Raw genomic sequence first — 11,695 nt, forward strand, 5'->3', positions numbered from 1 at the left:
ACACCTGTAGCCGACAATAAAAGTAGGAAGAATCACTGTTCTGGAATTGTTTAAGGAAAGACTGGACACGGCACTTAGTGCCCTGGTGTAGTTCACCTAATAGTGTTCGGTCACCGGCTGGATTCGACGATCTCTTCTAACCTAATCGATTCTGTGGTATCAGTTTGACAAAGCCTTCCCAAATTTACTACACCATAAGAAACCAAGGCTCCCTGTAACTCTCAATTTTTTTTTTTTTTTTTTTTTTTTACTGAGAACAGCTGTGAAGCACTACAAGAGGCTGTCCAGGGCAGCAGTGGAGTAACCACTCTTGGAAATGTTCCACAAACGTGTGGATGTGGCACTCGAGCACGGTGAACACGGGTCTTAAAGGTCTCCTCCAACCTAACCCATTCCACCACTGTAAAGCCTTCAGCTCCTGGCCCATCTCAGGCCGCGGTGCCTGCTGGGAAATATAGTTCATGTCGGACTCTCCTGCTGCCACTTGCTGTGGTCGTGGACTACTTTTCCCAGCAGGCATCGCGGCCAGGGCGGGGCGGAGGCAGCGAGCCGCGCTCGGCGGACCAATGGGCGCGGGCGATGCTGGGAGGTGGCGCCGGGCGGGCGGGCCGCCTGGGGCCGCGGGCAGTGCGGGAATTTCGGACCGGGAGGAAGGAACGGCGCCGGGCCCGCTCGCGTAGGAGGTACTTGGAGCCAGCGGCTGCCTCTGGGATGCAGTTGTTTGGGTTTTTTTTAAGGAGGCGAGTTTTGGGGTACTGTTTCGTGTCCGCTTCGCCGTGCCAAGCGTCCCCGGCCCTTCTGGCGGATTGCGGGCGGTTTTCCCTGCTACCCTCGCGGAGGAGGCTGGTGATACCGCCGGGGCCGGCCCGAGCCCTTTTCCTTCCGAAGGGTAGAGAAAGCGCCTTCCCTTCCCTGTCCCGGCTCAACCCGTGCCGCCGGAGGCGTCCCCTGGGCCCGCAGGGAAGGAGAGAACGGGGGCAGGTGGGCCACAGCTCCCTCAGCTTCAGCCTTGAGGTCTGGGGCCGCTCCCCGCCTTCCCGGGCTGTGGGCACTAAAGCTGCCTTCGGTGGCGGCGGCCTAAGTTGGTTTCCTTGCTGGTGTGGTTTTGGTTTTTATTTTTATTTATTTATTTATTTATTTAGCACTAAGGCTAGGTGGAGGAGGCTGAGTAAAAGGTATGCTCTGTTCCACTTTAGAGGTTCGTCATCTTCAGGATTATCTCAGGTGTGCCATCACTTTGCTTGGGAGGTGTTCCTGACTTTTGCTTTAAAGTAAACTTTTTTTTTTTTTTTTAAATACAGGCCTAAAAATCACAAAAATCTGCGATTTTGGGATCAGGAGAGGCCTAGTGTGTAAGAATTTTGGGCTAAGCTGGTTTCTGTCATTCGTTGTTTTTCTTCACTTCCTGTTTTTTGCTAATTGACTTCCTTTTTTAAGATTTAAGCAGTCGCAGACAGGGTGGACTCTGTTGTTCTCTTTGGTTTTCAATTTGTGCTTAAGTACTCTAAGGACTATAGGGTTTTATTAATTTATAGGGAATCCATGGACCGTTTTTATGGCTAAGAAAAATACAAAAGCTGTTGTGAGGCTTCTTGTCACTATTACTGTGGCAAAGGGCTTGTACCTTCATCTGTAGGGATAAGCTGTCCACTAAATTCTTGGAGATAATCCCTGAGTGAGGTGGGATTCCTGGTGAACTTCAGAGCTGATGGTTTTTATACAGTTCTAAATTATTAAAAAGCCTTTAAGTGTCTCACTCACATGTGTCAGGTCTTTGCAGTTGATACAGAGGTGAGTGATTTGGAGTGACATGATTTGATACCTTACAATCCTCACTGGTTTTTATTGCAATAACAGAGCAATGTTATTGCAATAAATTGCAACAGAGCAATGATTTAAGATTTTCAGAAGAACCTTAAATAACCTTTAAAGAAACTTAAAAAAGGTAATGTATTCTTGAGAAAGCAATTTAAAATTAGTAACACATTAGTTCCTCTTGTAAATGGCTGTTTCCTACTTCTGGGCAAGCTGCATGCTGAAATATTAAGTCATCTTGGTTTGTTTAGCAAAAATAGAAAAAGGTCATTTCCTTGGTCCACTCTGGTGGTGTTGTGATTAAATATTTCCCAGTAATTTTGGTTCACCAATGGCATTTATTAATTTTGCCTAATCTTTTTTTTTTTTTTTTTTTTTTATTATTTCTCGGGAGAGAACCTTAGTGCCTCTTCTTCCATAATTGCCATTAACTGTCTGGTATCTTAATCAGGAACTTAGATTGGAGAGGTTTTCACAGACAGTGACCAACCAGTCACAGAATGTCTGATTTATGCAAGAAAATCTTTGTTCACCGTCTACCTCACTCGGTGTGACAAGTCACTGACACATCAGTTGTTTTTTGTGTGGTCCTTCCCATGAAGCAGCTCTACAGTTTTCAGGAGTCTTTAAGCATCATGTTCTTTCTTCCCCACCCCTTGAGCAAAAATTCAGTTTTGTTTTCTCATTGTCTTAATTTTTTTTTTTTTTTTTTTAAGGCAGATGAGGATTTCTTGCTTTGACTAATGAACAAGTTTTAATTATATACAGATTTCAGGTCTTGCTGGAACTACCTGCTCATCTAGGAGCACAGGTCACCAGCATGCCTTCTCTGGGTTGACAATGAAAATACATCCTGCTAGGATAAACAACTGTAAAAATTACAATTTCCAGAGAATAAAAGAGGAAGATCAGGAAGCAACCAGTTTGACTTTACACACAACAGAAATTCCTTCAAAATAAATTTGTTTTGTATTCATTTCAGAGTTTTGTTGATAATGAATGGCGACAAGAATCGAGAAGTGGCTATTCATATTTATTCTAAGAGTTCAAGTATCGCTCAAGTAGCAACCATAGCAGACAACATTTGTAAAGATAACACCACTGATATGCAGACAATTTTGCATCAACAGTGCTATCTCAAGTACAGTGTATTCTGTTTCTTCCAAGATGTTTTATTAGGTAGAAGCCTTTGTTGTACTAAGAGGCTTCTGGAGAGAGTTTAGACAAATAGACTTCTGTTATTCATACTTCTTAGTAGCAAAATCTTTGTTTTGAGCACATTGTAGCGACATAAAATGCTGCTGTTTACAGTCATGCACCTTGAAAATTGTTCTTGTCAGGCACCTTAGCTAAGTAGGGTCAGGTCTGGCACTTGAATGATAGTACGGTACTTGACACCCATGGCACTCTTTCCAAGGACTTTAGCATGATTGCAGGAACTAATGAATTAAACTTCACAATACCTGTGGATAGAAAATATTCCTTTTGTTGATGGGAAGAAGTATTGAGAGGAAAGTTTCAGAGTTTTTTTCTTTTTGGAGGGATGGTGGTGGTGAATTTGTAAAGGTGATTTTAGGGAGAATTAGATGGCTTTATTCCGGTTGTGCATTGACAGTTCTATGTCAGGTTTGTTGGTGCCTAAGTTTCCTGACAAACCCCTTGTGTTTGTTGTATTATGAGTTGAAAAGCACGTCGAATGATAGAATTTGCACTAAATTTTAATTGTCTTTTTCATTTCTTTTTATTGTGACTTTTTTCCCTAGTTCAGTCTTTTCATGTAGAAAATTTCTGCTGTGTCCAGGTGCCTTTGATTTCAATCAATAGAAGACACCTGAATGGATTTACCCAAATAAATGTGAAAGCATGTGCAGCCATTGCTTAAATATTTCCTTGGTTAACAGCTTTTTTGCAAGAGAGTGAGTGCTTAGTTTTGTGCATGCTGCCCATTGCAAGCGATCAGTGTTTGGCACCTATGGCCCACTGATAGTTTGACCAACTTGTAAGTAGGCACAGTGCCATGTTAACAGATGGGTATGAATACAGACAGCCAAGAAACCATGTATGTGTATCTAGTGTATTTGTTAAGGGCAGGGTTCCCAGCTGGGGACGTTCAAACTTATGTCCATTGTGAATTTTTGCTTTTATGGGTAAAGGAAAGTTGTCATTAACAATTTTTTTTTTTTTTTTTTAAATAAATACCTTCAGGCATACAATTATTGACCATGTTAAACAAAATAAGCGGGGGTGTGGAAGAAGAGGGAAGCACCAGCTCTTCCTTTGATACTCTTGAGGAGCTATTTTAAGTAAATTTAATTCCTTTTTAAGCAAGGCTGCTATCAAGAGTCTCACTGTGAATGTCAAAGATGTGCAGTGTATCAATAGGTTTGTTTCACAGGCTTGCTTGCCTTCTTGAAAGAGAGGCTACAAATTTTTCTTTTATGGGCAACAATCTGTCCAGCATTCAGGCACATCAATGGGTCTGTCCAAGTCTTGCCCGAATTACCTGTAATAACTCAGAGATCAAGGGGGTGCAGTCCTTCAAGTCCTCTGCGTGGTTCTTATACTGACAATAAATTGTTTCTTTGCTTGAGGACAAGTATGCTCATTTTGGATACGTTTTGATGTCCTTTCGATCCTTTAGTGTGTGTGATCTCGTCCCACATCTGAGTCACTGGGCAGTGCTGCTGATTTTTGCACTTTCTTGTCTTACCTGAGTCAGCTTTGGGGCTCCAGATTTCTGGTTTATTTCTTTAGTACTTCTAATAATTTCAGTCTGCCCTTTGTTTAAATCCATTTCCTGACTTAGATGTCCTGTGAAGCTGCTTAAAGGTCTGCAGTGATCTTTATGGCCTGATCTTGTAAGTGAAATCAACACAGAGCCTTTTCTACCGCTCTGTTCTTCCTGACACTTTGACACCGTTGCTTTCTCATTGGTATTGTCTTATCTGAGCTGGCTGGAATTGTCTTTGGTGCTTGAAAGTCTCATTTTTCTCCTGTAGAAAATCTGGAGGAAAGATCTTCCTCCAAGACAGTAAGCTATGTATCACCTTGAAGATTAAAAAAAGAAAGACAAAGGGATGTAGAGAGGAGTTTCTTGAAGACACTGTGAATAATGATGTGGGTAAAACTAGCCTTAAAATTTATATATAAGATGTGTCTTGATTGTAGGGAAGAATATTACTGTGTCGAAGTGGACATACGGAAAAGTAATGCAGAATTAAAACATCCTTTTTTGTGATAATGAGGAAGCTTGTGCAGTATAGGTGTTGATAAATATCAATATCTTCCTGTGATGTGAGTATTTCATAAAAGTTTCGTTGAAGTTTCTCATTCAGATGCAAGTAAAATATTCAGCAGGTATTCAGGTGTGGTTCCATGACATAAAGACACTCCTCTCAAATTAACAAGGACACTAAAAAAGAACAGCTTTGGCCTGGAATGATGCACCTTCTTTTCTGTATTTATGCATGTATGGAGTGACTGTGATGTCTGGAGACTGCTTGCTGCCAGAGTCCATTACTCTCTGACTAAGTTCTTTTAGATGTTCTATGTATAAAGAATGTAATATTTGATATCAAATTTACTTCTGTGAAGATAGTTGATGCTATGTGAGATGTCTGATTTAGGAGAATGATATAAAATGTACTGAAAACAATACAATTTTAAGTTACACTTTGCAAAATACAGCAGGTGCAGTGCACAGTTCAGTCATGGTACTGGCGTGATTCTCATTACTGGTCTCTGTAGTATGTTCACTGTCACGATGCTGGTGTGCTCAGCCACTGGAAAGGACTATCTGGATTGCAACCAGCTCAAGCCGATTGTTCTCTTCAGAGTTATTTTGCTAGTTATTTAGTTTTTGCATGCTTGTATTGGACTCGGCCTCTTATTCACTGCCCCCAAGCTGGCCTGGCTATTTTGGGGGGACATTTACACCTCCATTTGATCCAGTTAGCATTCCTGAGCTCCACTCATCTGTCATTTAGCTATTTTCCTAAAACAAAAGCCACCCATTGGCACCCTTTGTGTTGAGCTCCTGTGAGTTCCTTTGCATTATTGCCAGAATCACCATTCTCAATCTCCACTGAGTGTTTTATCTCCTGTTGGGCTTTATTCTGTCTCATTCCACTTAGAGAGGTTTGGTCAAGCACAGCTATATATACTTGAGCATTAGTGGACAGAACAACATTTTCAGGCAACTTGGCAATTATTCTTGCCTTTGGTAAGTAGAGAAGTGGCTTCTCTCTTCAGATGCTGGTTGGGTGACAAACATTGTTTGAGGAAGAAAATTTGTTGCAGATACCCAGTCAGAAAAGTATTGTAGGAAGGGGAGTGCTTTTGGAACAACTGTTGCAGTTATGCAGTTTTCTGTTTGGGAAATTAGAAGAAATCCTAGAGGAACATTAGAAATGAAAGAGAAAAACTGATGCTAAATAACTGAGTTTGGCTTAGAGTTATTGTATTGAGTAGCTAGACAAATAAGAAAAAGTTATTTTGCTATCCAGAAACTTCCTAAATCGTGTGTTAATATTGCTTCCTGCTTCCAGCAAAATAATAAAATCCCACCAGTGAGAATAGTATCTTTTAGAAAATAAATGTGACTTGTTTATATGACATTTATCTTCATAAGGTAGAGGGAAAGATCAGGCTTTTTGTAAAACAATTTATGAAGACCTTTCATGTAAAGTGACCTAGTGCAGTCTTTGCTGTGTCATGGCTGCATATTCATTAATTTCTTCTAGTGCAGCAAAGTCTGACTCTACTAAAACCTCAAAAGATTTACTTGCTCAAAATGAGGCCTTCTGCCAAGAAGGACTTTGAGGTGATGGTGGATGAGAAGCTGTACATGAGCCATCAAGCAATTGAGGAAACCAGTTGTGTCCTGGGCTGAATCCAAAGCAGTGTGGGCAGCAGGGTGAGGGAGGGGATTGTGCCTGTCTGCTCTGCTCTGGTGAGATCCACCTGGAGCACTGCAGCCAGCTCTGAGGTTCTCAGCACAGGAAGGACAGAGACCTGTTGGAGCCAGTCCAGAGGAGGAACACAAAGATGATTAGAGGGATTGAACACTTCTACTGTGAGAGACTGAGAGAACTGGGATTTTTCACCCAGAGAAGAGAAGTCTCCAGGAAGACATTTTTGCAGCCTTTCAGTACTTGTGGGGGGTCTGTAAGAAAGATGGGAGCAAACATTTTAGCATGGCTTGTTGTGATGGGACAAGGGGTGATGGTTTTCAGCTGAAAAAGGGTAGGTTTGGAATAGACAGAAGTTAGAAATTTTTACAGTGAGACTGGTGAAACAGTAGAACAGGTTGCCCAGGGAGGTGGTGGATGCCCCATGCCTGGAAACATTCAAGTTCGGATTAGATGGGCTCTGAGCAGCTTCATCTGATTGAAGATGCCCCTGCTTGTTGCAGAAGTACTCGATGACATTGAAAAGGTCCTTTGCAATTCACACCATTCTGTGATTCTATGCTGCAGAAAGAGGCATATTCCAGTGGGCTCTTACGCTATTTCTGGAAATATTGCTTATCTGAAACCTGGGGTTATGAGAAAGCAACAGTAATACTTTCATACATGGGATCTCAAAGTAGGTAGTTATGTATTAGTTTTTGTGATGACCTACTCAATGCTGCCCTGTAAAAAATACCCAGCCTTTCTTTTTTTCTTGCTTGCAGTCATATAGGAGGAAAAATAAAATAGACTTTTTTTTTTTTTTTTTTTTTTTTTTTTTTTTTTTTTTTTTTTTTACAGTGAAGAGGAATTCCTCATATTACTACTGAAGAGTTGCAGTTTTTCAATATGCGAGTTTAACTCTAGGAAAACTAATGAGCTTTATTTCATAAGTTTACTTTTTTTCTAGGTTTAGACCTGTGATTTGTTGTGACTGATTGAATGTGATAGATTCTGAGATTTTTTAGTGTGTGTTATACAAGGTTTTGTAATAGGTTTCTCTTCTGAAGATTTTTGCTGTCAAATTTTTCTGTGATGCCTGGAAAAATTAGTTCTTTCTCAGTTTTAATTCATGCCAATGGAACTGCTTACTGCATTTCTTTTCAAGTATCTTTGTAGTAACAAATTATGACTTAATCCATTCTTTTTCATGTTTCTAGCAGATTTCTGTGTAAAATAAGTTGGATCAACATGTAGCCTTTTTTTTTGTTTGTTTTTAATTTTTCCTCCCCCTCACTTTCTCTAGGGAAAATGCCAAATAAGAAAACAGCTGGAAAAAGAGCCCCTGCAAAAAGAAAACTTGCTGAAGTGTTTGGTCTGGGGGAGGTTCTAGCAGATACATCAAGAAAAGAATGGAAATTAGGTGTCCCTATAGGGCAGGGAGGCTTTGGACGCCTATACCTTGGTAAGTGCACCTATCTTTGGTAATTCTTTAAAATGGAGAGTAAATGTTTATCCCTATGCAAAACAATGAAAAGTTGACCCCTAAGTTAAAAATGTAAAGTGTCTTCATGTGATCTTTTCTACTAGAATCTTGAGTCATGGTGTTGGAAAAAAATGACAGAAATAGACAAATGGTCATTTTAAGCACTAGTTTCATGAGTTTCCAGTGGTAGTTAATTCTTTTTAAAAATCAAAATCTTTATTAAAAATATTTGAATTTTGGTCTGGTTGAAAGACTGGATTTTTCATGAGTGTCTTTATAATAATGAATTCTGAACTGAAACTCTCAGTGCATATTATCTGGAGGCTACTGGTCAGCCAGTACTTGGACTAGTTTTGACTTTGATATTGCTTTTATTTTCTCATTGCCTTGTGAACTTTTTTTTAATATACGTTTTTAATATATTCTTTTTTAATGTAACCAGTGCAAAAACCAAATCAAAATATTGAACTTTACCTTTAAAGACTTAGTTGAGGTCTTGTTTTGCAATTCTGTTACAAGGAAAGCTTAAAGTGAAATAGGGTTCCATACTTAGTATCTTTTTTTACTTGGACAAATGAACAGATGGGAGAGGTCTTGAGACTTCTCTGCTTCATTGCCCCTAGTCATTTTCCAAACAATTCTGAAGGGATCAAAGTTAATGTGATCATTATAATATAGTCTTCCTCATCTTGGGGAAAAGGTTGTGTTGGATTCATTCTGAGTTGGAAAACAGGAAAAAAATCTGTCCTGCTTATAAAATGAACAGACTGCAGCATAAGTGGGTTAAGGAGAAAAACAGGACCAGTTGGTGGCTTTTTGCCAAAGAAGCTTCTAACTTCTTACTCAGCCTCACTCAATGAGCTACTAAATTTACTGGAGTTTCAACTCATTTGAATTCCTGCTTTGTTCAAGCCAAAGCTTGCTCTGCTTCCCCATCATTTGCACAAAGCTGTGACCCTGACTCTTCGTGTTCTTTGTACTTGCCTCACTTGATGTTCTTCATATCTGTATCTTCTGTCACAAATACCAACAACTTAGTAGCAACAGAAGGTCACTTTTAGATACGTGACATGGCAACATAGAATTTATTTTTCTTCTTTATATCTAGAAATACGTATGTTTATGATAGTCCTAGAAGGCAAAAGAAACACTATTGAATAGGAAAAAGTTACTGGATAAAAGAAAAAAGAACACCTGCATTTAGTAAACTGCCTAAAAGCAGACAGAAGGGAGAATGCAAGAGTGCAATATCTGTATACAGTACCCTTCACTTATAGCCTGATTCTCTTACCAAAGGCTAAGGTACTGGTCTGTGTTCTGTCAGCACCTAGTTACTTTGTTGTATGTTTGTCCATAAACTCCAAAAGTGAGTTTATGTTGTGTGACAGTTTCCTCTCCTACTAATAAAAGCTTTCTTTTTAACAGCTGATGTTAATTCTTCAAAGTCGGTTGGCAGTGATGCCCCTTATGTTGCAAAAGTGGTAAGAGAGCATTTGAATCTTTACTTCACAACTTGAAAATATTTGTTCTAGAATAGAATGTGTAATTTAAAACATCTTCTGAAAATAATGCAGTTGCAAAGTGGTGTTTAAAGTAAGAGTGTGAGGATACAGAGGAGTGCTGCTGAGAATTAGGACTCCTGTGGGTGAGGAACATCATAATGGAACATCACTGGAGTTGAAAAAGATCCATGAAATCGATCAGATACTCTTTCAATTGCTTCCTATAAACAGCACAGATATTACCAAATGAATGAAATCTGTCTAGCTTTTGGAGAATTTCTGTGATTCAGCAGTGAGTCTTTGAACTGTTGCTCACCACTGGATGTTGATAAACTGACAGCTCATGACTAGAAATAGCAAAACTTTAATTCCTAAGGTCTTCACAAGGTTCTTAAAATGTTTATTTATAAATCACGTACATGTTCTAATTTCTATTGAACTAAAAGAACACTGACCTAATTGTTTTAACCTAATAATTAGAGAGAAGAAAAAGCATTGTTGACAGCTCATTTTTAGCCCATTGCAACAAATCAGCAAATTCTTCTTATTACTTGAAATTTTCTTATGGTTTTAGTCTAAAAAAAAAGAGTTATTTACTCGAATTTGACTATTTCTCTTCCTAAGGTGTAAAGTTTTTTTCTTAATTTTTGCCAGAGTATTTTGTATAGATCTTACAAAATCTTACTAAAAAACCAGGGAATATGGGAATAATCATAGTAGAGCCAGACCCTTTATTTTCTAGGTGGCATTTTTGTTTCCGCAATAAAAGTAAATGCCAAAAAACCGTACAAGAACTTCATAGTGTAAAAGATTGGTTTTTCAGTGCAGTTCAGAATTGCACTGTTTAAACATTTTTTTATTAAACTATATGATGATACTGAAATACCTTGGTTGCAGTAGCCAACCACTTTGTGTATATGTTAGTGCTTATAACATTTGTTCCTGAAACTATAAGGTTAGGTTAGATTAGAGTAAAATACATTTTGGTTAGTATGTGCCTTTAATCTTGGTATTTACATCTGCTGACTAAAGGGAAATTGTAGAATACTGGGTTTGATACTGTTCAGACACCCCGAGGTACAGTTTGTGATGACCCTCCCTCGGAAATGTCGTCCCTTAGTGAAAAAAGCAGTGCTTGCTAAGCAAATGTCAGACTGCCACACTTTCAACATGAACCTGCTGCTGCTGTCTCAGGTGTTTGTGGGCAGGAATTCCAGAGGAGCTCCAGCCTGCAGTTGTGTGGTGGCAACCTGTGTTACTGTGTTCAGCCTGTCCTCTTGAGGGTGGGAGTGTCCACTTGTGATCTGTTTTAGAGGCAGATAACAGCAGTGGCTGAGAGGCAGTGGCTTCTAACTACTGGCTCCTGCTGAGTGTGGACTGAGCAGGAAACAGAGCACCATTTAACTTTCATGGAAGAATCTGGTTTGACTTGCTGGGAAAACCATCAGATATGCATTACTTTATGCTGTGTGTAATTGCTGTCACCCTCTTTTCCTGAGTCTGAAACACGCCCATCTTCTCGCCACTTTGGGCTCTTAATATAAAGAGTTGCCCCAACTTTTGGGTTGCTCCTATGCTGGATTCACTTTGTTGCAGCATTTTGTAAATACCTCCATTGCTAATATCCCAGATGACTACTCACTTTTAATTTGACTTTCATAATTTTGTCTTTATGGCAATAAAGAATAGCCCCAGTCTTTGTGCTAGCCTCACAAATGACCCATAACATATTATGCCTCCGCAGTCTAGTATAACACAACTATGGATTAGAGCCCATTTTCTGATGCCTGGGTGGGTTCTAGTTTTTCCATCAGCTGAAGCAAAGTGGTTAACAGCTTTGAACAATTATTAGTGTTTAACAAAATATGTGCTTCTATAGTAATGTTCTTCAAATTAAGCTATTAAGGCAGGATGGAAATTGGCTTAGTCTTTGACATATCCTCATAGTATTGATGTCTGAGCAGTCTGAAATGAATCACAGCTTTTATTAAAAAAGAAATGCT

The 11,695-nt window shown here is 39.4% G+C and overlaps 1 protein-coding gene across 1 annotated transcript in view; it reads left to right on the forward strand.

The window, feature by feature from the left end:
* The first annotated feature begins 566 nt into the window (after positions 1-566).
* The window catches only part of VRK1 (VRK serine/threonine kinase 1), a 35,243-nt gene continuing 24,114 nt past the window's right edge, over positions 567-11,695 (forward strand). The window contains 4 exon segments of the mRNA XM_066321847.1: positions 567-591; positions 594-683; positions 8,011-8,169; positions 9,616-9,671. Of these exon segments, the coding sequence (XP_066177944.1) occupies positions 567-591; positions 594-683; positions 8,011-8,169; positions 9,616-9,671 (330 nt within the window).

This window comes from Sylvia atricapilla, chromosome 6 (assembly GCF_009819655.1).
Source record: "Sylvia atricapilla isolate bSylAtr1 chromosome 6, bSylAtr1.pri, whole genome shotgun sequence".
Classification (NCBI taxonomy): domain Eukaryota; kingdom Metazoa; phylum Chordata; class Aves; order Passeriformes; family Sylviidae; genus Sylvia; species Sylvia atricapilla.